The sequence below is a fragment of the Agelaius tricolor genome, unplaced genomic scaffold (genome assembly GCF_023055355.1).
Source record: "Agelaius tricolor isolate 1412-34295 unplaced genomic scaffold, bAgeTri1.0.p SCAF_17, whole genome shotgun sequence".
NCBI lineage: Eukaryota > Metazoa > Chordata > Aves > Passeriformes > Icteridae > Agelaius > Agelaius tricolor.
Window position 1 is genome coordinate 7,545,630 of NW_027269277.1, and position 27,014 is coordinate 7,572,643.

The following is a 27,014-nucleotide window of genomic DNA, read 5'->3' on the forward strand; positions in this document are numbered from 1 at the left end:
GCTGGCACGCAGCCACGTGTCCTTGCAGGCACCAGCAGGAGGGAACTGGCTTGCAAGGTTGGTCTTGTTCCACTTCTCACAGCCAGGCTGGAGGTTCCTGGGCACCTGTGCCAGGGCTCTGCTGTGTGCCCCAAGCCAGTGCAGGTTTGGTGTCTGCTTCCACAGCAGGTAAGTGAAGATGGGCCAGGGGGAGCAGAACACACTTGGGATCCAACCCGTTTCTGCTTTGAGTTCTATCTGATATTTTCTGTGTGGAAATCTCTGCTTAACTCAAAGAAGTGAGCAAGGTAAGGTGCTCCAGGAGCAAAAGTCCTCCTTAAAAGCATTTTAAATAAGCATGGCAGGGAAGTTTACAATCTCCTAAAGTTTTCGTAAATACACGTGTGTATATACTTAAATACGAATATTTACAAAACATTTTAAAAAAATCTAGAGTTCTTTAACCTTGCTAGTTATCTCTGTAATGTTGGGAAGACACTCCCAAAACACTTGTTAACTCGGGCATGAAGCAGAGAAGACACGTTTGCAAGGATCTGTATGTGGAGTTGTTCATATTTCTTGGTAAGCACACAGAAACCTGACCAGCCCCAACCTCAATCTCCTGCTTCTCTGAGTGGAGTCATCTTTTCTAGGTAAAATGAAATATGCTTTTCTTGGAAGAATTTAAATGTGAGAAAGTGGCAGACTCAGGAAATTTCCCAGTTATCTGTAGGTGAACCAGACCCATCTTCCTTCCCCCTGGGCTGGTTACCTGCAGCACACCAGCAGCACCCCAGTGCCTGAAGGACACAGCATGAGTCTCTGGGTTGCAAAACTTGTCTATTTTGAGTTTGCAGTGAGCAAAATGAAGCAGAAGTTACTGGGCTTCATGTGGGAATTGAAATGTAAGACTGTGAAATATGGGAGAGGGGAATCAGACTGGTTAGTCTCTCTCTGCATTTGAAATGTCTATGAATATTGTTGAAATAGTGCGTGTGATCGTTTTGCATGGCTGAAAATAGCTCTGCAAGGTGCCGGGTGGCAGTGCAAGCCAGCCCTTGGCATCACACAGCTCCCAGCAGCGCTTCATTGTCACACCAGGAGCTTTGCTGTACAAAGAAAGCACAACTGGAGTCTGCTGCATTGTCCATGCTACAAGGAGGTAAATGAAAGGCTAGAGAGATTTTAATTTGCTCCAGGACATAAAGAACATCAGGGCAGAAGTGAGACCTGCAAGCCCTAGCTGATAGTCCCTTGCCCTGACTTCTGAATGATGTGGGTTCCATTTCCTTCGTTAAAAATAACCTTGTTTATAACCTCTCTTTCATGATTCAGCTTTTCTGCAGTCATCAACTGATCGCCATCAAAGCAGGGCAGCATCAGATTTCAGGAGGAAGATGAAGTAGGCTGTTGCAGCTCACTCGTGCTCCTTGCAAAGGGCAGTTTGATGAAGGAAATGAGGGATGCCTTGTCAAAGGGCTGTTCTTTTTGGAGAGGAGCTCTCCTCTCTGAAATCGCTTCGCCAAATCCTAAACTGCCTGGAGTTCCTGCTGTGCAAATCCCCACCCATGGCTTCTGCCCTGCCAGAAACACCAGTGCCTCATCACCATGAACTGGCCCCGTGCAGGCCCAAAGCTACAGACAAACGTGGTTTTCCTGGTTCCTCTCCTCCTTCTTGCCCGTAGGTCAGAGCATCAGACATGCGCTGCTCTGCATGCGGCGACCTGGGGCCCTACCAGTGGCACAGCTACCAGTTCTACATTTAAAGCAAGACTCATTGCCAAGAAAAATCTCCTAGAAAGTCCCACACCCCCACTTTTTTATTCCTTGCACTCTGGTGTGACGTGTCTCTCAGGCAGCACAGCTCCCCAGGCTTCTAATGACCATGTTGTGAGGCTTTGCTAACTGCTGCATTATGTTGCCTGCAAAAATCAGGCTACACAGCTGCAGTCCTCATCCTGTTTAGCAGACTGGGAAGCAAAGGCATGAAATGGAAAGGATCATCGCTTTCCAAAACCTTCTGGTGGTTTTTGGCTAGCTCTGGATTAAATTGCCATGCTCAGAGGGGTCAGTGACTGCTGGCCCAAGTGGCGTGCCCATGGACACACAAATAATCAGTAGCAAACACCCAAGCAGAAGCCAAATCCTTGAGACACAATCCTGTGGTGCAAATTTGCGCTCATCCTTATTTTTTTTTTAGGAGCTAATCCTTTGTCCTTGCAGGAAGAGGAATTTTCTATAAATGTGGTATTTTTTTACACCTCATTGTGTGTTTAATGTTTAACAGTGGGATCATTATGGTTTTATTAGCAGCGTGTAACGCTTTGTCATCTTCAACTGACTTTGCAAACATTAACTAATTGATCTCAACTATGAATCAGTGGTGGTAACCAGGAAGGGAGGCGAAGTGGTCTGCTGGTGCTCGCTGGGGAAGTGGTTGTCAGAACAGGGCACAGAAACCAGGGCTCATGTTTTGCTGCTCAGACCACGAACACAACAGTTTTATTAGTGTTGTTTCCATTAGTGCTGCTGTCCGGGAGGGCTACTCTGTGTGCAATAAACAACCCTCAGCTGCTTCTCTCTGCCTCTGGTTGAGTTCATGCTTGACAAAATGTCACCAAACCCCAAAAAATGCTGAATTAAGGAAAAACAAAAAGAGTGACTGACTTTGTTTTCCTCAGTGATCCAGTGGTTGCTGGTTGTTTTCCACTCGCCCTAACAAAATGCTTAATTCAATTATCTATATTTGTGGGAATTAGATGCTAAAGTCAGAAAGGAGCAGGGCTGCTTGCAGCCACAGCTTGAGAGGTTTTTAAGGGCCACATCGGCAGAGACTGGCTCGAAGCATCCTGAAGCCGCTGCCAGGAAATTAGCTCCTCGTTTGCAGTATGCAGAACATGTACGGCGGCTTCATGATTTACTCGCTCATCTGCTTCACATTGCGCCTACTCTCCCTCGCGACTGTCCTGGCGTACGCAATCTTCTGTTGCAAAACAGGAGTGAAAATGAGCACTGCAGCGTGGCAGAGCCGTGCCGCTGCCCAGGTAAGGGTGGCCAAGCCCGGCAGGGACACGGCCCCTCGGGGGGGATGGAGTGACAACAGCTTCGGCGATGGGAGACTGTGGTGATGGCTTTGGGGGCAAATGAGATATGTTTGGGGGATGTGGTGATTGCCTGGGGACAGCGGGGATATGGCCCCTCAGTGAGGGGGTGCAGTGATGGCTTTGGACATAAGGATGGGGAGGTGTTGGTGGCTTTGGGGACAGCAGGAACAGAGCAGGAAGGTGTAATAGTAGCCTTGGGAACAGCAGGGATATGGTGGGGACATGTAAGAGTGGCTTTAGGGACAGAGGGTACAGAGTGGGAAGGCATGATGGTGACTTTGGGTACAGTGGGGACACCATGGGGGCATATGATGGTGGCTTTGGGGACAGAGAAGGCAGAGCAGGAAGGTGTAATGGTGGTTTTGGCAATAGAGGGGACACAGTGGGGGATATGTGATGGTGACTTTGGGACAGCAGGGACACAATGGGGGGGATGAGATGGTGGCTTTGTGAACAGTGGGGATGCAACCCCTCAGTGGGTGGATGTGATGGTGTCTTTGAGGACAGTGGGGACACACAAGAAGGTGTGATGGTGGCTTTGGGGACAGAGAGCACACAGCAGGGATATGTGATGGTGGTTTGGGGACAGGAGGGATTCAACCCCTCATCAGGGGGCTGTGATGGTGGCTTTGGGGACTGAGGGTACAGAGTGGGAAGGTATCATGGTGGCTTTGTGGACAGCAGGACTACAGCTCCTTAGAAGGTGAATGTGATGGTGTTTTTGGGGACAGTGGAGACATAACAAGAAGGTGTGATGGCAGTTTTGGAGACAGCAGAGACACAGTGGGGACTCTGATAGTGACTTTGGGAACAGTGTGGATACAGTGGGAATGTATGATGGTGGCTTTGGGGGACAGAGGGGACACAGCAGGAATACGTGATGGTGGCGATGTGGGGACGGTAGGGATGCAGCCCCTCAGTGGGAGGGTGTCACGGTGGTCTTGGGGACAGCGGGGCCCCAGCAAGGAGGTGTGATGGTGGCTTCAGGGATACAGGGGACATGCCAGGAAGGTGCGATAGTGGCCTTGGGGATGGCGTGGACACGCCAGGGAGCTGTGATGACAGCTGGGGGTGGAGGAGACACGGCAGGGAGGTATGGCGGTGCCTTGGGGACAGTGGCGGTGCAGCCGCTCAGCAGGTGGCGGCGGCTTTGGGGACAGGTGGGCTCGGTGCGGGAGCGCGGCGGCTCCGTGCACAGCGGCCGGGCAGAGGTGCGGGTGCCGGGAGGTGCCCGGGCAGAGGTGCGGGTGCCGGGAGGTGCCGGGGCAGAGGTGCGGGTGCCGGGGCAGAGGTGCGGGTGCCGGGAGGTGCGGGCAGCGCGGCCAGCGGCGGGAGCGGCGATCCCGGGGCGCGTCCCGCGGGTCCCGGCGGGGCGGGGGTCGCGGGGCGGTTGCCATGGCAGCAGCCGGGCGGCGCGCGCGGCCGGCGGGGCGCGGCGCGGCGCGGCCCCGGAGCGTACCATGTGCGCCCGGCGGCGGGAGGCGGCGGCGGAGGGGCCACGACGGCGGCGGCTGCTGCTGCTGCCCTGCTGCTAGAGCTCCGCCGCGGCGGGCCCGGCGACCAGGAGCCGCTGCGTCAATGTAACGGCGGGGACGGGGGACGGAGGGGACGGGGAGGACGAAAGGGGACGCTGGGTGGCATTTCCACGCCGCGCGTGGCCGCGGGGAGAGGGGGGTGAGGGGGGCGGAGGGCGGGCGGGAGGCGTTAAAATGGCGGCGCGCAGGCGGCCCCCGCGCTAAACCGGCCCCCGTGGCTCGCCCCGCGCCGCCGCGCGTGGCACGGAGCGGCCGCCGCTGCCTGCGAGCGCCGCCGCTGCTGCGAGGTAAGGCCGGGGCGGCCGCGGGGCGCTCGGTGCCCCCCCGAGCCGCGGGGGCCCGGGGACGGGGGGCGCGCTCCGGGGAGGGGGCGCGGCGGCGGCTGGTCCCGGTCCCGCGGGCGGCTCTCCCGGGAGCAGCGCGGGCGGGCTGGCCGCGGGTGCTGGCGCGGCTCCGCATCGCTCCTTTGTCTGGCGGCGGCGGCGGGCCCGGGCTCCGCTCCGCTCCGGCGGGCGGCTGCGGAGGGCGGCTGGCGCGGTAGGAGCGTGGCGGGGGCGGCGTTCCGTTCTTTAATAGGAAAAAAAAAATCACAAAGCCCACACCAGAACTAATTTTTGCAGCCGAAAGTGTTGCAGGCGCTGCCGTACCCCCGGACTCCTGGTAGCGTGGCAAAGCCCTGCTCGGAGTAGCGGGAAGCGGAGTTTTAGTTCTGGAAAAGCAGCCCAAACTCTCCGGAGGGCTCCGGCCGCCGCAGCGGCGAGAGAGGGGCCGGAGGGGAGGGGGGATTTTTTCTTTCCTTTTTTTTTTTTTTTTTTTTTTTTGACTCTTATGAAGACATGCGCATTTGTTCATTCTTGCCACCGCACTGGAGTCTGCCTAGAAACAAAGAACACAGCCTGGCGAAGTTGATGCTGGCTCCCGAAGTGTCTGGCTTTTTTTTTTGCTTTTTTTTTTTCTCTCTTTCCTCTTCTTGTCCTTCATTTACTTGTGCCATCGGTAAAAGCCTCGAGATGTTTCCTTCAATTATTCCCATGTGCCTACTGATGGAAACACACACCCTCCCCGCCTCTCCCCTTCGCCCCCCTCGCCCCTAGCAGGCCAGGTTACGCATTTTGAAAAGTGCAGCCATGATAGACAGAGCAAGTTCTCTCTCCCATTTTGCCCCGGCCCCGCGGTGTGACAGCTCGCAGGAGGTGTGCCTTCTCACCGGGAGCCACCCCCTTGCTGAATCATCGCCGAGCCATGGCCGGACAGCTCGTCCGCCCGGGCAGCGGAGCATTCCCCGGCCGAGCATGAGGCGGTGGCGGAGCTGACGCGAGGCACAGACCTGTTAACATTCGGCTCAGGCGCGGGCAGAAAACCTTCCCGTTTCATGGCAGCGGGAGCCGCGGATGCAGCTTTGAGCTCAAAGGCAAGATGTGCGCTGCTGTAAGGAATATCCCCTGCCTTTGAGGTAGTGAAAGTCCGGCTGCCTAGTCCTGCAGCTTTTGCCTCTGAGAACTCCCCTCTTGCTCAGATAGGCTCTGTGTGCGATCAGCAGCGGGCTCGGGGAGTGATGTGCGAATTCGTGGTGTTGTGGCTCTTAGCTGTAATCCTGTATTGCGTTTGCATAGAGAAGCGTATGAACAGTAGTGTCGTGTCTGTGCTATTTGCCTAAACCGAGTTTATTCTGCACTGATGGAAGTCATTGCCTTTGTTACTGCAAGGAAATAATGACTTAATCTTTATGGGGCTTGGGGTGTGAGTGTGTTAGATGCTGAGGTGTTGCGAGGTATCCCTGCCTCCATTCAAAGGTTGCCAAAAAGTAAGAGAGTAAGAGGTGGGATGAGCAATTTTCAGCTGGGGTGTATCAGGCAAGACTAAATTGCAGCAGTTGTTGGACATGTAACATGATCCTGTAATTAGAGTGAGGTTATAGTCTATACCATGTTGAAACTATCGGGTGTCTGTGTTGGATCGGTCTGAATTAAGCTAGTTATTCTGGGATTATACAGAAGCAGAAGTAATGCAGTTAAAGTTTCCACAGAGCAGCTTCCTTGGGGTTGCAGAGATGTTTTCCCCCTATGGGTCCTCCTTGCGGGTGTTTTGCTGTTAAGGTAATACGTGGAGGCTGCAATGGTGCTGCTTTTTAGGTTGGAGAAGAATGGCACAGTCCTGCTCCTTGGAGCCTAATTTACTAAAGAACGTCCAAATCATGCATCTCGGTCCTGGGAGGGAAGAAAATCCTGAAGGGGGGGGACTTTGGGGTTCAGCTTCATGCAGAAGTGAAGGACTTAAAGGATTCTGTAATTTGGTCTTAAAACTTCCCTGCCCCCATTACTCTCCATACCCCAAGAAATACGAGTGGTAGCAAGTCTGGTGGAGAGCCTGCAGACTGTGGTCTTTTCAGTGCTCCTGCCAGTGGGGCAGGGTCTTCCTGGGGTGGCTTCAGGCAGCTCTGGTTTGCTGTGGGGATATTCTGGTGTGGAGCTGCACAGGCAGACCTGGAGGCTGTGCAGGGTACAGTGTGTGGGCACCAGCTCTGCTCACGGGTGCTGATTTCCCCTGGTGTATGTGTGTGTATATATATAGACATGGCACATATTTAAACAAAGTCATTTTAAAGTAGAGATGGCCCAGAAAAGTTTTGAGAACTATTTCAGTGTTTTGAGTGTTTCTTTTTCAAAGACAATGGACTGTTCTGAAGCTTCTAGGTAATATGGGATGTGGTGATAGCAGGAGGAGCAGTCTGCTTTGGGCTCAGTTGGCCTTCCTAGGAGCAGCTGAATTTTATGTGTGCACCTGGTTCAGCCTGTTTACAGTTATGTGGCCGCTGCAGATCTGGTGCTGCCTTATGGGCCTTTTGGGATGTGTTGGCAGGGGCCCAAAGCAGACCTGGTGGTCAGCAAGGAAATTAGCTCCACAGTGCTGTAAATTGTCCTGCTCAGCCTCCTGCAGCATGTGGCCAGGTCAGCAGAATTCAGGTTGCCACATCCTTTCCACTGCTGTGAGGGAGTGAGGGACCCACATGGGGAAAGAGAGAGTGGATCTAAACCTGTCATTCCTCTCCATGTGCTGCAGGGAGGTTACTCACAAGTAGGGGTGCTGGGCAGTTGTCCCTCTGAGATGTTCCACACAGAGGATTTTATAGTGGTTTTTATGCCCAGTTCCACATCAACGGGGGCATGCTCTGCCCTTGTATTCTCTGTTGGGGAATGACTGGCATAAGCCTCACATGTTATTCTTAGAATTTTACAGAGCTAGAAATTTTCTCCTGGGCTTGTCCCATCTTGGCAAGAGGAATATGTGGAGCTTAGAATTTTGCACTTGTGATGCCATCACATGTGAAGTTTTGAGGGGCTGTTCTGCATGTTTAAGTGAATCTCAAAGTGCAACTCAAAAACTTGTGACTGCAGAGAGAGAGGATGGCTTTCTTGCTTTTTGCAGCATAGCTTGCAAATCAATTTCAAAGCTGGTGCTGTTGTGGAAGTGGTCCCGCTTCTGGCCTTTTCTTCCAGCCTCTTTCATCCTTGTAATTTAAGAATAATCTTGCAGAATAACGAGGAAAAAAAGGACGTTCATTTTAGCCATCACTCAGCTTCTCCACGTGGCCACAGAAATGGTTGTGTTTGCACAAGGACTTGGGGAGCCCAGGCAGGACAGGAGGAGGCTGGGCCATGGCATAACTGCATTGCTAATGTCTGGATCTTCCTAAAGGCACAAGTGAAACCATGGCTGGCCTAGTCACCAGTGCCTGCAGCTCAGTCAGGAGCCTGAAAGCAAATGAAAATTCTCTTTGTGGCTAATGCAGGCACACGTGAAGATGATGAATCTACAGCTGGGATTTGGTGACTGATGCCCACAGCAGGACACCCCTTCTGTGCTGGTGGTTACAACTTGGCCTTGTTGGTAGAGTGAACCATTGCATGACTCAGATGTGTTGGGAAAGAGTATGGAGCATTCATAGGAGCAAACTTTGTGGACCATGAACATGTTAGAAGTCACATGTGGAAACTGAGTACTAGAAGCATGAGGCTGCTCATTGAGAGGGAGGCTGAGCATTGGAAAGCACAGTTTGCTTAGATCTCAATATTCAAAGGTAGTCATAGGAGTGATGAATCTCTTGGTGGGCTTTGAGAACAGTGCAGACATCCAACCAGAGAACTGCCACGTCAGACAGACATGGCATCTTGCATTTCCTTTGCCCAGCTCCAGCCTCCTAGCAGCCATCAGGAAAATGTGAGAAAAATCTTCTGCAAAATGCTAGAAAATCTTGGTTGGGGAGCGACTGCAGCCTGGAAGCAGGGAAGAGAGAATGTCTTTATTGAACATTGTGTGTGTTTGCTCTTAAAATCCCTTAAAAGCTCTGAAGCTCAAGCTTGCTTGATTTGCTGTGTTTGCCATATGTAATATTTCAGTGAGAAGTTTCAATTCAGTGTGGCTGAGTTGATGCAGGAGTTTCTTTTTAGGTGTTAGGGATCCACTTACCCATGTGTAATGTACTGGTTTGTTTTTTAGACTGGTTTTTGGAGGGGGGGACGACTGTGAGCTTTTTTTTAGTTCCAGACCTCTGGGCAGTGCATGCATCCATCTCTAGGGCAGTGCTCAGGTTCTAATTTGTCATTTGATTTAAGCAGACTTGTCTCTTTTCCTGAAATTCAGTCTTTAAGCTGGAGCATTTATAATAAAACATTTTGTAATTCTCTGTTCACCTGTAATGCAAGACCACAGGTTTCCCAGGCTTTCCATCTGTGTCTGCTGCTGAAATGGAATTCCTTATTGTGCCCCCTAAGTATAGAAATTGTATAAATGGATCCTTTTAGTTTGTTTTCTCCAGATTTCCATGTGTGCAAATTGCTACCCCTGGATAGATGATTTACCTGAATTTGTGCTTATGATGCTTTTGCAGTTGGTCACCTCTTCCCTGCTAAGCTGTGCAGTGCATGTTGTTCTTTTAAAAGGTGTACATCCTCCCCTTTCCATGCCATCTTCCAGGAAGGATTGTCTACCCAGAGCGATCTTATCGTCTCCCATTTTAAATGGTGTCAGCAGATATTTGTTTTTTCCCTTCTCTCATTTTGATGCTAAGTACTCACCATGGGAATGAGTCGTCTTGTATTATTCACATGGAGCAAATCTGTGGCTTGGCCTGCAAATTATAAGGCCCTGCTGAGTGAGGGTGAGGGCTTTGGGAGCCCGAGTAAAGGTGCCAGGTTCTGTTTGCCTGGGTGGTTTTTTTTTTTTTTTGTAAAAGCACGTAGGCCGATAGCAAGCTGAAAAAGCAGTGGCCTTCTGAGCCGGGTATTTTATGTCTGAGGGCTTCTGAATGCATAAAATCAGAGAGAATGTGTCTGTGTAATCCGATCTGCTCTTGAAAGCCTTGTGGAGGGCTGCATGCTGCAGACATAAGCTGTGTCAATAAGAACTCTATTCACCCTTGGAAAACAGCCTCGTGATCAGGTTTGATTGGCAGCCTTCCTAAGGGAGGGCCTTTTTTTGAGAAAGAGCTCTGATTTTTTGGCGGTACTTCTGACTGCCTTTTCGGACTCCCACTTATTGTTCTTTCCTCGGCATGATAAACTTGGATCTTTTTGCTGGGAGCTTGCTGGGGCAGAGGGAGGAGGATTTCATGTAGCACTGTAACAGGAGTGTGGGGTGAGTTTCCTTCCTTGCAGTGCAGCTCCTCTGCCAAAGCTGTATTTATGAGCATGAAGGTGAGGGATTTAAAAGAATATGAGGCAGGACTGGAGGTGGCTGTGTGCAGGAGAATGTACCATACCCTCGTGCGTGCTCAGGGTACTGTCTTGCAGAACAGTGGCACAAAGCACCCATCCTTGTAAAAGTCTTGGATGGTAATGCACAAAATGTGTGCTTGTGCATGCTTATGTGCATTTTTCCCCCTTGGTTCTGCAGATGTCTGTGTTATCCAGAAGTGTTGTTGGATGAAATTCTGCTTTTGGTAATGCTGTCACAAATCTGCTGTGAAGGCAGTGTCGTACTAATGGCTGTAATTTGTTGGTTGCTATTATATATTAATTTATTTTTTTTAAATTGCACAAGGCAAAAATCTAATTCTGCCTTATGAAGTATTCTACACCTGGCATGTAATCTTTTAAAATCTTGTAGGAAAAATCTTCTTGAGCTGATAAAAATTATACTTATGAGATTTGCTGAAAGCAGAATTTTGGTCAGAATACCAGGTTCTGAGCTGCTGTTCAGTGTGTAGCATTTGTGTAAATGGCATTTTCTGCTGCATTACGTATGTGATATTCAGTGTTTGCTCTGCTGAGGTCTTAAAGCCATTCTCTTTGGCACTGAGTTTCTGGCTTTAACAAAAGAGATAATGGACTTTCAGTTTTGCATGTTTCTTTTTTTTTCCCAAGTCCTTTGGTCTATGTGTCACTTTTTTTTAAAGCTTCATGTCCTTTGTCAAGTGATGATTTGAAAATTAGCTCATCTGTATGTCTTTCTGGGTTATTCCTGTAGCTGCAAATGAAAGCTTTAAAATATAATTAGAAGGTAATATGCACGAGTTAAAAAAAAAAAAAAAAGCAAAGCTATTATTTAAGAGAAATGCAATTATGTTTTGAGCCAATTGAGGCTTGACTTAATTTCTCAGGGTTTGTTGGTGATGATGTAGTAAAACCAAAATTAACTCTTGAAATATGGCTGTCCTGAGTCAGGAATTTGGCTGCTGAAAATGTAGAGAGCCACTGAAAGAAAGGCAATCTCCTTGCACGGGAGCTTGTTCCTATGCAGTTTGCAAATGGATGCAGCACTTGGGGCGATTCCTGCAGTTCCATTTTCCTGCCTCTTCCCAGCTGAATCCCCTTCAATAAAGGCCTGATCTTGCCTACAACAGCTTTAGTAACAAACTGTCTGTTTGAGGTGGGATTGGCCCCTGAGCAAACAGTGTGCAGCCCTTGGCAGCCATGGGCAGGGCGAGGGTGGGCAGGAAGCACTGGCTGCTGCTCCTCTCAGTGTGGGGAGGCTGCAGCTGGGTGATTTGTTTTTACTTCCTGTTCCCAATCTGTTTGGGTCAAAAGAAGCGGTGTTTTTCCATATTAAGATGTTTGGCTTCGTTCTGCTAGGCAGCAATAAATTTTACACCGTGCACAACGTGTTTCTTATATTTCAGAGGCACTTCATTGCTGCCTTTGACTTTTAATTTGGACGGTGAAACCTTTATTAGTGCTTTTTTTGTTGCACGACCTGCTTTTCAAGGAAAACAGAAAGCTTTTTCTTTTTTCTCTTTCCCTCTGTTTTGGAAAGAGCCTTTGAAATATCTTACAGGTCTGTAGTTGAGCAGAGGGAGGGAGCTGGCAGGTCTGTCTGCCATGCCTGGCTCCTCAGCAGGCTTGCAGGGAGATGGGTGCACCTCAGCCTGCTTCTCTGCTCCTGGAGTTAATTGGGATGTGCTTGGAATGAATTCATTAGTGCTTGTGAAGCATTTGGTAATGTTTTGGTGGAAGGTTCTGGGGCTGTGTGGTGGTGAGGTGTGGTTGTGCAATGCAGGTCTGTGATGCTGGGAGGAGCCTGTGTGGGTTGATGGACCAGTTGTTAAAGTGGTCCTAAAGGCTGGAATGGTGAGCTGTAAAACATCCCCGTGTCATTGATGGGAAATCCTGCCTGGTAAAGGACAAGCTCTGAGCCATGGCTGACTGCTGGGCTGCTGCTGGGAGATGTTCTCCAGAGCACCGGCTTAGTCCACAGCATGGGAAATGCTACTACAGGCCATAGGGTGCAAAACTGATGGAGAAGAAAGAATCAGGCTCTTTAGGCTCTTCTCTGGTTGGGCAGAGGTGTTTGGATTTCTCTCACCAAAATCTGGTCAAATTTTAATCAATGCTCTTTAATCAATGCTGGTCACTTCTTACCTTGCTTAGTTGTAGGATCTCCTACTCTGGAGCCAGCAAGTCAGGATGGATAAATCTTTTTATGGCCATACCAGGTATTAGTGGGCTCCTTTATAGTCTGAACATTTTTATTTAAATAGTAATAAGCAGTGCTGGCCCAGGGGGCTTGTATTGCATTCAGATACATTTCAGTGAAGTTATTTTTGAAGTACAAAAAAGAAACAGTAGCACAGAAAAGAAACAGTAGCAGGGTTACAGGTGGTTTATTCTCCTTTCTGTTAAGCCTCCAGATGCTGGAGTTCCATCTGACTGAGGAAGTCAGAGTGCAGAGGTGTTTTGTGAAGCCTCCATGCCCTTAGACTGCCCAGGTTTTGGCACTGCCATCTCTGCCTTGTGTTTGTACTTGAATCCTGGATCCACAAACATACACCTCCATTCCGTGTACTCTGCTCGTTCCAAGTCCATCACTGATGAATTTGCCTTGACTAATTACTCAGTGAAGCACTTGGTGTGACAACCTCAGTGCCCTTCGTTAAGCAGAGCCTCGGTAACGAGCTCAGGTTGGCCGTGTCCCAAGTGCCCAGGCGTGGTCTGGCTAATGAAGCAGCACCTTTCACAAGGTGCCTGAGGAAGCTGCACTTCAGGTCATGTAAATAAGGAAACCAGAGTGGGCTGCTCTCCTGCAGGGTGATCAGTGAGCCCCTTCCCTCCTGCATCTCCTCAGTGAGGTGGCACCTCCCCTGCTGCCTCTGGGTGCAACCAGCCTCTCCCCCCTGCTCACAAGTGCAGGCAGGTTATCCCCACTCCTCCCCACGCCTGCACTGCACGCTCCCTTGGACCAGTCTGCCCAGGGCACCTCTCTTGGGTGGCTCTCTCATGGGATTGACCACCTTCATAATGATTTTCAGGGTCATTTCAGGCAGAGCAGTGGGTTGAGTAGCTGTGATCCACATTTCTTCTGAGACTGTGGAGATGAATATGGCATGTAGGGCGGATTCTGCATGAGGTTTTATGAACCTTGCTGAAGGGGAAGACCTGCTGGGTTGGGGACTTTCCAGCTCTGGTGACTGTGTTGTAATATGACTCATTCAGTAGCTGATGCTCAGGTACCAAGGTTGGAATGAGGGTGCTGTTGCCAAATGCCAAATTCATTCTGTACCCTGTGTTAGATGGAAGGTTGTCCTTCTGACAAGACCTTGAGATCGATTAATAAGGTACAGGGAAGCTTCTCATGTGTTTAATAACAGATTTACTTATTTTCTGTGCAGTGCCACCCACTTGTTTTTCTAGAGATACTGGATTTCTAAATTCAGCCCAGGTGCAGAGACTGTCGTAGGTGCCCCTGGCTGGGTGGTGACACCATTTTGCATGCCAGCTTACATGATAAAGTTTTCCCCTAGGTCTTGGAACATCTTGTGGGGAATGTGTGGATTTGGGACAAGAGGTAGGAACCTCTTGACAATGGGACATTGCCAAGGCAGAGCCATTGGCTGCTTGAGCTCCCAGGCTGTGCCCAGTGCTCTTGGCTTCATGGGTGCCACGAGGAGCTAAGCCTGCTCCTTCACGCACTTCATATGTTTTTTGGCACTGAAAGTTGTGTTCTTTTTCCTCACTTCTGCTCTCCTCTTTCCTCTGCTTTGTCATGAATGCTTGTCATGGCTGAGGGAGAGGGCAGGAATGATACCTGGCCAATGCAGCCTGTGCTTGGGTCAGCTGGAAAAGGTGGTGAAAGCAGAGCTGGAGGATGCCCAGTGCTGCAGGACAGCGTCTGCATGGGTGAGGTGAGTCAGTCTCTAGCAGCCTTTTGCAAGGTGCTGGGATTCTTTGGTTCAGTAAAACACTCTAATAACTATGTACTGATTTAATTAAAAAATGCTTAGAGCATCCATTGCATAAGGCCATGAGCTAAGGCAGGTGCCTTTTAGCAGCAGTAATTCCCTTTTTTAAACAAAAGGACTGGACAGTTGAGTTGGACTGATCCCATGCAGTGGCAGTTCACCACACACAGCATTTCAGAAAACTGCGCACTGATTCTGGTTTTGTAGGTGTAGGGATGTGTTGACTTGACTTCCCAACATAGGGACCAGGAGAGCAAGTGGGGAATGCCACAGACCAGCCAAGCATGCCAGATTTGGGACTGACTGGCAGTGATTTGCAGGTTTTTGACATGAGGTTTCCTTTCTCTCAGTAAAATGTAGATTCAAACACTTGTGAGATGCTTTTTTAGCGCAGTCATTCGTGATGTTCAGCAGCAAACACGTGACTGGTGGCTGGCTTGTCTGATGGCTTTCTCTTGAGCATCCTCAGATACTTCTCTGTCAGTGTCATGATGACTGGGGAGAGGGATTTTTAGAGTTGAACTGGAACTTAAATTTCAAAAGGAGTTTTTTCTCATGAAAATAAATCTGTTTGGCTTTGCTGCTCTTACTGTGCTTCATCTTCAGTTTGCTGGTGCTGGCTGTAAAACCATTAAATTCCTAGTGGGCTGGTGCAGAGCAGTGTCTTCAGTTTGAATCTGAACATTAGTTCAGATTAGAGGAGCAACTGGAATTTAAAATCAAGTTTTGGTCACCGGCAACAGACGCTTTTTTGTTGGTCCCATGTGCCTGTGACACGTGCTGATGTTGTGGCATGTTCCACACTGGTGAGTGCCAGCTCCCTCTCCCTGGCAGAGCCCAGGGCTGAGCACCACTTGTTCTGTCTGCAGGAGTGACACTACTACAGCACAAATGAGACTTTCCCCTTGCCTGTTGATAGGCAAAGAACCCATTAGGATTGCAGAAACATCTTCAGAGATTTATGCAGCAATTGTAAGCATCCTATCTTCCTATTTTATTTTTTTTTTAGGTTGAAGTAATGCTACAAATACTTTTTTTTATAAGACTCCTAATACAACAAAACTGTCAAGGGGGAGAAGTCCACTGTGGTGATTATTGTCCAAATATAATAACTTTGTGATAGGCAGAAAGTGTGTCTGACTACAAATGGGAGTGATTCTGGGAGGAAGGTAAAAAGCCTTAATATTCTGAATGATACAAGAATGAATTTAAATTCATTTAATGTCAGTAATCTTTGTATTATTAACCATAATCTGCTTCTGAGAAGCATACAGACGTGGCTTCTTTTTTTTTCCCAGCTCTCTGTAGAACTGCATTAATAAGAACAGAGTGTTTCTCCTGACCTCTGCCTTTATACTTTGAGCTCCCAAGGGCACACACTTTTCTCCTGTATTTTTGGACAGCATCTGCAGGTAGTGAAAGCTGCCACAAATAAATAGCAAATCTGAGATCGTGTTACCACAGTCCCAGATCATTTAGCAAGGGGTTAATCCTGCAAGATTCTTACAGGAGAGTGAAACAAGGGTTGCAATCTGGTATCCTTTTGTGGGTGGTTTTAGAATGGTCTTGAACCTGTGTGTTGCCAAAGAGGTTCTCAGCAGGGTGATCTCTGGAGGAAACTAAAAGAGTGTGTGAGGGTGCAGGCTGCTGTAGTTTTGGATGCACAACTTTCTGGATGGTTACCAGAGGAGGGGTGCAAATGCAATGGTATTGATGAATTTGATGCAGTATTGTTAGCTGGATTGTGGAGGTGAGGAGGCAAGACTGGCTTTAGGGTTGTTGTTTGGAGCTTTCAGTGTGGGGAAGGAGTGCTGTGGCACATCAGACATCTTTGGGTGGGAGGTTATCACGATCAGCCTCGTGCATTCCCCTCCTCTGAGGGAGAGAGCTGCTGCACGCGAGCTTAGCTCTCTGTAGGAATGTGATGTTGCTCATCCTGGAGATCCAGGCAACCAAAACGAGAGAGAGAGAGAATTAAAACATGAGATCTGCTTGCTTATGACCTGAATCCCCTAATCACAGCCCCATGTAAGTGAAGGTCTTAGGCTGGGTTGAGTAGAGGGCATCTCCACCCAAGGAAATGTACATCCACCCTCCACATCACAGAAATGGAGCTTATTCCTGATGCAATACAGTTAAAGAGCCTTAAACCTTGCCTTAAACCAGACCTGCTGTTTGTGACTTTGCTTCCCCTGTGGCAGGCACATAGTGAGGGCATGGTGAAGGAGGTGTGTGCTACTTGAGCTCCCTGTCCTCGGGACACTGCCCTGGGTGCCAGGAAATGCATCCTGGTGAGTCCATGCCTTTTGGAACTGGTCCTTCAGTTGATGGCTTGGATTAAAGCCTTAATTGTATATAAGTGTTGTGATGCTACTTACTGGGGAGTAGCATTGAGGCAGTTCATGCAACAGGGCGGCCGCTTTCACTGACCCTGTCATTTCCTTTTGGCTGTGGCTGTGTCTCCTAGGGTATCCCACTAATGTCAAGCCCATGGTAATCCCATGCTTTTCAGCATGGTGTTCAGTTTATTCCAGGTTGTAAGACTGCAGCCAGTGATGTAAGACTTGCTGGTTTTTTTTCATGTATGTAGCGAAGCTGAAAAATCAATTTAAAAAAATAGGAAAGGAATTTATTCCATTTTAAGCGGCATCAGCAAAGAAAAATAAAAGAAAAAAGAAAGAGTTGTCAGCACATTTTTGGCATAGAGGTGAAGGGAAGATCATATTTTTATGGAAAGATACATAATTTGTTTATTTATTAGATGAGAGGTAGAGATGTTTCAGCTGAGGGATGGAGGAAAAAATAAAAGGAAAAACAAGGAGGGAGGAAATCTAATGCTCTTTGCCTTTTGTAAAGAAATGCTTCAGTTTTTCTTTTGAAGCAGTCTGGAAATTCAGGTTAGTCACTGTAAAGCTGAATAAATAATTTGTCTGAAAAGCACTGCCTAGCTTGCACACATAGCAGGTAGAAAAATTAAAATATCTCATGAAAGGACTTGAAAAGCACCTTTGGCTCAAATCTGTGGTACTGTAAACTGAAGGAGAACCTCTGATTTTTCTGTTACCTGAGGATCTGGCTTTTGGTTTTAATCTCTTCTTCTCTCCCTCCCCTCCTCCTCCCACAATATGAAAGGTGTGTTTGTATGGAGGATTTCTTGCAGCACATAGTCAAGGACTGTTTCAGAGTTCAGACAATTTGATCCAAAGACTCTTCCTAGCCTTGATGGAGTTTTGCTTTTACAGCTCCTGTGAATTAGGAGAGTATTGGTTCAGCATCGTGTCAGCTACAGATAATTGGGGTTTCGAACATCGCCCACAAACACTTAACAAAGCACTGTGCAAATGTTTCTGAGAGCTAACAAAAACCTGTCTTGTTGCCTGAAGGTGGAATCCACAGCTAGTTGCCTTCTTGGAATAAGCAGATAACAAATTAGCTACTAATACCTTATTTGTGGTTTGATATTCCCACTGGTGCTACTGATATGTGAGGGTTTTGGGTCACAAGGTGGAGTGCAGGAGCTGGATCCCACTCAGTGTTGATACCCTGTTTGTATGGTGTGTTTGGGCAAGACAGGACAAGCTGTTGTCCATCCATCTCTAGCCTGTGCCTCCTGCATATTGGCCACATGGGATGGGGACAGTAGGGACCAGGTGTCCCCACCTGCTCTTTGACTATACCACTGCAGCAGGTCACTGAGCTGTGCCTGGTAAGGTGCTGTGCTACCTGGTTGAAGTCCTTTGTGTTCAGCTGGTGTGTCCTGACTTGTGTTTCTGGTTTTTGACAAAGGATGAATAAGTGCTCAAGGCCAGGTTGGATAGGGCTTTGAGCAACCTGTTTTAGTGGAAGGTATTCCTGCCCATGACAGAGGCATTGGAAATAAATGATTTTTTTTCATTCTAACCTTTAGATGAAGCTGGATATACCACACTTGGCTATGGTTTCAGTGTGAGGCCAGAGCTGCTTCTGAGGAAACTTTGGGGACCATTGATTTAAGGTTCATGTCCCATTGGGTGAACTCTAGGGTAAGGATTCAGCTTTCAGAAAGCACTGCGTGTTTTATTTGCTTTTTGGCTTTTGAACATGTGTGGTTTTAAGAACAATCAGTTCTGAGGGAGCCTCCTGTCAATAATGGTTGGTAATTGTGTAGGGTGATCAAAAGAGTCTGCAGGCTGAAGGGCAGACAGCACAGACAGGCCCACGTTGGAGTCACTGTGTGTTTCCTGTGCCTTTAAGGTGTAGGATTAAGTTTGCAGAAAAGGAACGAGGTCAGGTCTAGACCAAGAAGTAGACTCTGGAATCCAGCCAAGAGTGTAAGGTTTTTTCCCTGTAACAGCATCCTAGATGTGGCAGTTGTGTTGACTTAGCCAAAATGAGGCTGACATCTGTAGGTCAGGGCTGATTAAAAGGGAAGGAGGGTGGAGAATAGCTCTGGAGAGTAAAGAGGATTTAAAGATAACAGTGGAGGGAGATGTGTGGCCCTTATTTGCAGAGTTTGGGTTGGCCATGGGAATCTCGCTGTGCCTGGGAGCAGGGACCTCCTGGTCCCTGAGTTCTCTGTGGCTGTTGCTCCAGTTCATGGGAGTCTTCTGACTGAGTCTGACTTTTTGGATCAAAGTTTGACTTAAGCTTTCCTCTTCTGCTGTTCAAGGGAAGCCTCCCACACAAACCTTTGGCTTGGTGTAAAACCCTGCTGTGATGACAACACCCACCCCTCACTTTGTTGTGTTGGAGGGTTAAGTGTCTGGGTCTCCTGCTTGGTGCAGATGAAAGGTGCTGTATTGCTGAGCTGTGCTGTATGCTGGAGCATTATGTGCTGGAAGCTGCTTCAGAAAATGTTTCCGTGCTCCTTTTGACCTCCATTGTGTCTTCCTGCCCAAATTCAGTTGTGCAGGTAGCTGAGGATGTTGGAGGCTGTCCTTTTTTGAGAGAGGAGGAAAGAGGAGGGTGATGGCACCTCAGAAGCACTAATCCCATACTTTGGTAGAAGAAGCATATTGTGCCCAAAATTGTGCTTCATTATCATTAGCTGCTGCTTACACATTAAGTATGTTGCTCTCACAAGTGCTTGACACCAGGGATCTCTGTCCTTTGGGATGGGTGAGGTGACACAGCAAAAGTAGTATGAAGGAACATACCACCTTCAGGGTCAGGAATGTGATTTATCTGTATTTCTTGCCTGTAGACCTTCAGGAGCTGCTCTGCTGTTCTGATTATTTTTCACAATGATTCCTTTCAGCCTTTCAGAAAAAATGGCTGATTTGATTAGATGAACACTTCTGTGGTATAAATCAGAAAGGAAGAGGGTGCTTAGCTTCTTTCTGAAGCAGGAGTTTTAGTTTCCAAATGAAAAAAACTTTCTTAGCATGATAAAAATAGAGAATTACTTTATGGAGAAAGTACTTGCTTCCCTCCTGGCTCTGCTGGGCAGCCTTCAGCCGGGAGGAAGTGGGGAAATTACCCTCAGCTCCCTTGGACCACAACCAGTCCTAGTGGTTTTCCAGTGAGGTAACTAGAGTTACACCAGAGCTGTGCTCTAGCTCTTCAAAGTTAAGGGATAAATGACTCCCTTGAAAATGAAAATTGAATTTTAAATCCTGCCAGGCATGATGTCCCCTCCCTGTAGAACCTGCAACCCGTGTGGCACTGCATGACGAAGCACAGACCGTGTTGGATGGTGAGATTCATCACGTTGGGGTGCTTAGCCCAGCTAAGCAGCATGGATAGCATGATCACCACTCACATCAGTCAGTTAGTAACTTTTATATTTAGAGAAATAGCTGCATAAGCAGTAGTGACCTTGCATAGAATTCTGGGCCTCTCTGTCAGGGGACAGGCAACTATTTGATGATTTTGTAGAAAATAAATTATCTTGGCCTTTATTCTGGTCCCTAAATTCATTTTCAGCTGTGACAAGAGCCAGGATTTAAGCCTGGGTTTCCCCAAGTAAAATACAGTTAATTAGCCCACTCCATCATGCAGCCTTCTCTGTTAACAAAGGCAGTATACTCAGCCAGACAGCTCTTGCTCACAAGTGATGCTCACCTTTTGTATGGCAGAGTGTGCTTGCTCAGAGCCTGGAGTCCTTGTTTGCATCCCTTTTCAGCAGTGCTTTTTAGCCCCTCTGTGCAGCCCCATTGTAGTGCTGCCTGTCTCCAGTTGAGAGACTGCTGGCACCAGGATGTGTTTAGGTTTGAAGGATGGTTTGTGTTACTGGTACTGGCTGTGGAGTTTTACCAAGGTCAGAAACTGCTGCAGGGTAAAGGGGAAGAGGGTTTCTACCCCGAGGAGCTTGTAGCCCTCAGGGTGATGTGACATTAGTGTTATTAGCTGTAAATTGGGAATGGTGTTCAAGCAATGTTGGGGGGCAAAGTGAGCCAGTTAAAACAGCTTGGTTTCTGAGCTGGAAGAAGGATGTATGATCCATTGTCTGGGGTCCTGGCTTGCTGTTCTCACCAGAACAGATCTCCTCACGGTGATAAGCTGGAGCTCAGCACCAAATGCTGCTGTGGTGGATCAGGTGAGAGGAAATAAACCAGCAAGGTTGCTGGGGGACTCTGCTGCACTGCTCCTGGCAATCAGGGGATGTGTTAGAAATTTCCCTTTGTCATCTCCCCACTGATTTGGGTTCAGAGGCTGGGGTGAGGCAGGGTGCTTCCTGAGCACTGCAGGTTGTTGACAAGTTTTCTTAACTGGCCACTGACCTAAGGAAGATCACTTAATTCTGTTCTTCTGCAAAGGAGTTGCTTGGGCTAAATGTTAAGAACTTTGAGTTTTAGTATCATGATATTGTACAGATAGTTTCAAAATACTATTTTTCTTCCTTTTGTGAATATCTAAATTTGACTGTTGCACCTGCAGTGTTACAGGATTTAGTAAACTGGGGAGAGGGACAATCCTTAGTTTAGGTATAACTATTGGCTGTAGTCTGTAAAAATGTGTCTGCAATTTAAAAAACATAGGGAATTATTTTCAGATCCTGTAATCTATTTAAATGCAGGCTCTTCAGTATTTGGCTGCTTCCTGAAGACTGCACTCACTGATACTGTAATCCAGAGCCTGTGGTCGAATGCAATCCTTGCACAAAAAATCATCTGTATGTAGATACTAGAATGTGAACAGTGATGTCTGTGTGAGTGGATAGCAGGTCACGACCCCCTGAAAATAGAAACATATTGATGTTGTTAGCAAAAGCTGTGGAGCATGTTTTCCTTGAAAATTGTTATTCAATGTTGTTCTTGCTGTCTTTTGAATTAAACATACTGTAAGAGTTGGTTTGCTGGAATTTTGACTGTTCTGGAGCACTGGGTATTGGGTAGTTATTATTAACAGCCAGAGAAGGTAGCATGACCTACTGAACAGACAGCAAGATGCATAGACACTAGCAGCAGGGAAATCTAAGACAACACATGGAAAAATATGTACAAGGTAAAACTTGCGCAGCCAGCCCTTATGCAGCAAATAAAGCAAGGTCTCACTGACCTTGGCAGCTGTACAGGGCAGTCTTTGCATAAGAATGACTTGTGCTTAATATGCTAGAGAAATTATTCAGGGACAAATATTCCTGTTTTCTGCAGTACTGGGGACAATGTCATCTTCCATCTCCAGTCGCAGCACAAACACAAACACATTGCAGATGGGGTACAAGGAGGACCTGGCCCTCCTCAAGCACAGCCAGTTCTGCTTCCCATGGCCTAGAGAAAGATATTTGGTGCTGTCCTCCTGGCAAAGCTGGATCCAGTGTCTTAGAGCAGCCACCTTTGAGACTGGCAGTGGCTGGATAGAAAGGCAGCATGATGGGTGTCTTCTTAATTAGTCTGTGCAGTTTGTGTCTGCTAATAAGAGATCTGCTAGATTCAGAGGGGCACTTTGCTCTTGCTGTTGTGCTGTGTGGAGGCAAACAGGGGGGCTAGTCCTGCAGGCTGGTTAAATGCCAGGAGATACTGAGCCAGTCAGGCGTTTCCTGTGGCCCAGGGCTTGCATGCAGCTTGGACAGGCCAAGCCTGGCTCACCCACAGTTTGGAGTGAGCAGGAATTACAGTGGAGCCTGTACTTGGTGGTCTCTGCTTCAGAGCCCTCCAGCCAAGGTGGGAGTGGGACAGGTGGATGTTGGAGCTGGCTGGAGTCTCTGCTCCCCATGTCCTGGGGCCAGGCCAGTCCTTGTGCCACCACCATGGCCAGGTCTGTACCTGCACATCTCCTCCAGGGGTGTTGCTTACTAAACCTTGCTGCTTACTCATTAGTGCTGTTTCTCATGACTTTTTCATTTTTCTTCCTCTTCCACTGGATAGATCAACCCCGTAAATGTCCATGTTTAAGAGCAAAGCTCTTAGGTATAACTATTGGCTGTAGTCTGTAAAAATGGACTAGTGTTTGGCAGAGCAGGGTCTCCAAGGTCTCTCTATCAGGAGAGGGTCAGGGATGGTGTTTGTTGATATCGATCATGGGAAATGTAATTAATGCGGGTATAAAGTGTTAAATGTTAAATTAAAATGTGAGATTTAAAGGCAGTCAATAGATCAATTCTGAGGCTGGGATGAAATGCTCAGACTTTCAAACAATAATCAGATTTCCGATAAAATCTCACTGTGTGTAATTAGAGGGCTTGAAATACTAAATCAGGTGTTAAGGGAGTGATATTTAGATTATGTTGAAAGAACAAAGATCCAGACAAAAAGAGCCCTCCTGTCTGCAGGCAGAGCTCAGGCTGGGCAGAAATAGTGTGGAGCTTGGGGGATGTGCTGATCTAGCAATTAAAACTGCCAAGAGAGGAGAATGATGGGAAAACTGCACAAATCTAGAATGCTGAACATGTGCCTGGATGGAAACAAGACCATTTGGACCTCATAGATCTCTTGTAGTCTGGTAACACTTCTAAGACCGTGGTCCATCCACATGGACACATGTTGACATCTGATGTGGTCTTGGTGAGCCTTCCAGAGGAGTGAGGACAGCATGTTAAAACCAACCCCAGCAGGAAGTACTGCCATAAAAAACACTTCCCAAGAGTTAAAAATACTAATTACCAACTGCCACCACATTTCAGTGGTATTCTAGCTAGTCAAAAAGAGCAAAGGCATGCAGTTGATATTTTGTTAAGGGTAACAACTTAAGGAGAAGGGCAAAGTTAGGCTTAGTGTCCTAGGGTACATGGCATTTCCAGAGCCTTTATTTGAAATTTATATATTGCTCTATAATCCACAAAAAAGTAAGCAGAAAAGAGTCCAGAGTAACCAACTCCCTAGTTTAACTGGCCTATGAGTAATGATACCAAATAACTTCTGCTTTAGGAGCAGCATCAGGCTTTGCTCTTCCAGTCATCTTAATTTTCTGATGCTGCAAGCTGTGCAGGAGCTGTGCAGGAAACATCCATTCCCTGAATATGTATCTTTGCTTTCATCCCTAAAGGGATAATTCAGAATATGGGACAGACATAATATTTACTGTGGGCACTGCACCTGTCAAGGTAACATTACTCTGGAATGGAGGGTAAAAACCACTTCTCTCTAGATAAAATGGATAACCTGGCTCATTAGCTCTGGGCACTTCCTTGCTAACCTTGTCCTCTACCTGTGATGTGATTGTTTGTGAAGCTGTAGCTGTAAGGCTCTCCAGAGCCTTGAAAGATGCATGTTTTAAGAGTATCTTCTCATTTTGTTTTATAATCCTGGTGCAGCCTCTGCTGTGCAGTTCCAGAGGCTGAGATGCTGTGCATGGATGTGATGTAACCCCACCCAGCTGGTCATCAGTGCCTTGGAAATGCTTTGTGGTTGTTATTGCTTAACTGCAAGCCCTGCCTTAGCCCATGGGTTGAGCCAGGCTCCTGCTCACCTTGCTCCTTGCAGAGCAGAGGCTGAAGAGCAAATAGGGTGGTTTCAGCAGTGGAGGACTCTTTTGAGCTTTTAAATAAAGGTCTCTAAAATTTCCACCGTGGTGTGGCTGGGCTGAGGTAACCTGATCTTTGGAAAAGTGCCTTTGTGCTGTAGTTTACAGAAGGGCTTCTTGATTAACAAAGACTGAATGCGGGTTAGTTAAACTGTAGCCATGGTATTCAAGGTCACTGTTAATTTTTTTAATTGCAAGCTTTCTCCCAAATCTGGGGTTGGAAATGAGACTTGCTGTGTCAAGCTCCCAGAAAGGGTTGGAAATTGTGGCATTTCATCCTGCAATTACTCTGTTTCACTCTGCCCCTTCCCTTTATCTAACAGGAAAATAAGCTTTGTAAAGCTCTGTGCATAGATTTTAAGTTCATTGCTGATACTAGAAGCCCCAAAAAGCATGTGTCTCTGGGAAGAGACTGATGCTCAGTCTCTGGCATATCATAAAATATCATAAAGCCAGCCAGGGGAAGGGCAGGGACATCACAAGGGCATGCCTGTGGCTCGGGATTTACAGGAGGTCTTTCCCTTCACATGAGTCATAGTGGAGCTCTGGAGGTCCTTGCCAAAAGGGAAACAGTGGCATGCTTAAGGAGTCCTCAGAAGGAGTGGGAGCACCAGGGTGGGAGATTGTGCATGTCTGCTGTGCTGTTACTCCTGGGCATCTGTGGGGGCTGCTGGATGGTTTTCACCAGCTGTAGCCCAGCTGGAAGGAGGGTCATTCCTCCACACTCCTGCTGCTCCTGCCTTCTTTGCCCACGCCTGCCTGTAGACAGGAGCAGAGGAAGGACCCACAAACAGCACACTACTCTGAAACATGATGTTTGAGGGCTTGCATGCTGGAGGAGAAGTCCTGCCTCTCATGACTCCCTGTCAAGGAGCATTTTCTTGCCCTCCCTGAACTATTCCTGGGCTTCTGATTCCAGTCTTCTGGATTGTTTCCACCTATATATTCAGCAGAAGCACAAGTAGGAAGCCTGCAGCACCTGACAGCACAGGAAAGGTGAAAGAGTGCCTTATGCCTGATCCTGGTCCACATTTCCCCTAAAGAGTTTTTCCTTATTCCTTTCCTAGACAGAATATCAGGAGGCAGAACAGAGATTCTAGTCTCTGGTCTTCTCAGATGCCTCAATGTTCCCTAAATAATACTCCCCTGGGTTAATGCTGTCCTTGCACGTTTTTAAGGTGAAGCTCCTTGCAGTCTCATTCCTAGCAGGCAGAGTTGGCTGCTCCTGCACTTGAGCTCTGGTGATCCTGGCAGAGCAGCGTCTGCATGGTGCGTGTGGCGAGTCCCAGTTCTGTTTTTTGTGACCTGAATGCATGGAACAGCTTGTTCTCTGCTGTCTGTTAACCCTTGGAAAGACACTTCCTCTTGTGCTCCTTCCTTCTGCATTGGCAGTGCTCAGCAGGGTCAGCTCTGCACTTCGGGTTTGAGGGCAGTGCCTTGGAGGGAGTTAATTGCTGAGTGATGATGGCTGTCTCCAGCTGAAGGTCTGCTCCCATGAGCTATTTAAGCCTCTGTTTCTTGTATCTCTGTGCCAATCAGATTAGCTGATGCCAGGAAACAGACCACAGCCTGCTTGCTCTTGAATGCACCCTTTTTCCTCCTTACCTGTTTATCCCAGTCAAGCCCCTTTCCGCTCTGCCTCGGTTCTTTAATTTAGCTTTGTTCCTTCCTCTTCATTTTCACAGCCTTATTCTGGCCCATCTTGTCTCCCTGAGGCTGCCTCTCTGGGTTTTGACATCCAGCCTTAACAACAGTCAGTCCTGTTTCCTGTCATAGTCATGACTGCTCTCTTTGCAGAGCCATGTGCCCCTCTGCACTTCTGCATTGAGCTTTTCTTGCACTTGATTCCCTCCATGTTTACCCTGTTGTAACTTGGATTCCCTTTAAATTGCAGTAGAGAGATCCACAGGTCAGTGGAGCTGCTGAAGGGGCTCATATTCCCAGGGAATCAGGCTGGGGAGGGGAGTGTGGCTGAGAACGGCCCCTCAGTCATTTCCCAGGGCTGCTGCCACCCTGCTGTCTGTGCACCCCCAGGCACCGCTCTGCTCTTCTCCCAGCTGGACCCCTCCACTCAGTCACTGATTTTGGCAAGAGATTTGTTGTTGAAAAAAAAACCAAAACTCTAAACCCCCTCAGGCTCACAGGACCAAGCGTTCCAGCCTGGCCCTCTGTGCCAAAGCAGGCCCATCCCCTGCCTCTTGTGAGGCCCCACCTTTATCCTTCTTCTAAAAATAAAACGCAATGACATTCCTTCCTAGTTACTCTGTTCTCTTATTCTGACCTCATTAGACTTTCCCAATAGAAAATTTCATTGAACTCCTCTAATAGTGGTGAAAACAAACAAGACCATTGGACTTCCTCTGGAAAAAATGCATCTATGTAACAGGGAATTGCAGGGAGCCAAATTTCCACTGCTGAGTTTGTGCTGTACACATATGTTCCCTCGTATGAGTTTAGTAAACAAAGTTGTCTTCACACTAAGAAGAATTTAAAACAATTTATCCTTTATATCTGATTTTCCCCCCATGTTGGAAAAAGATTGCTTCTGTAATATTATAAGGAGCAAAGTACTGTTAGCTGGGGTTGCAAGACAAGCCTCTTTTTTCCAGACCCTCTGAGCTAAATGCATTTTGAGGCTTATGTATGTGCGTGGACATAGGAATGATAGCCAGGTGATGGATTGCTAAGCCACATCATAAATTCAGTTTGTTGGACACCTCTGATTACCTCCTCTGCACTCTGCCCGTAATCATTCTCCTTCAAACATCCTTCTAATGTTCTTAAGAGCAGCCAATTAAAGCAAAGACTTCGCTTGCCATCTATCCCCTCTTCCCTCTGCCA

General features: G+C 47.8%; 1 protein-coding gene across 17 annotated transcripts in view; it reads left to right on the forward strand.

The window, feature by feature from the left end:
* The first annotated feature begins 2,876 nt into the window (after positions 1-2,876).
* The window catches only part of MBNL3 (muscleblind like splicing regulator 3), a 93,997-nt gene continuing 69,859 nt past the window's right edge, over positions 2,877-27,014 (forward strand). For 4 of the 17 annotated variants that reach the window (XR_011681551.1, XR_011681552.1, XM_071442304.1 and 1 more), the window contains exon 1: positions 4,516-4,663. Coding sequence is in view for 3 of the 17 variants with exons in the window: in XM_071442309.1 (XP_071298410.1) it covers positions 2,877-3,023 (147 nt within the window). In the remaining 14 variants the exon portion in view is untranslated. Of the gene's footprint in view, positions 3,024-4,515; positions 4,664-4,779; positions 4,906-5,106; positions 6,072-13,956; positions 14,235-27,014 lie in introns of those variants that run through there. The other 13 variants (XR_011681553.1, XM_071442313.1, XM_071442314.1 and 10 more) reach the window with 11 other exon arrangements.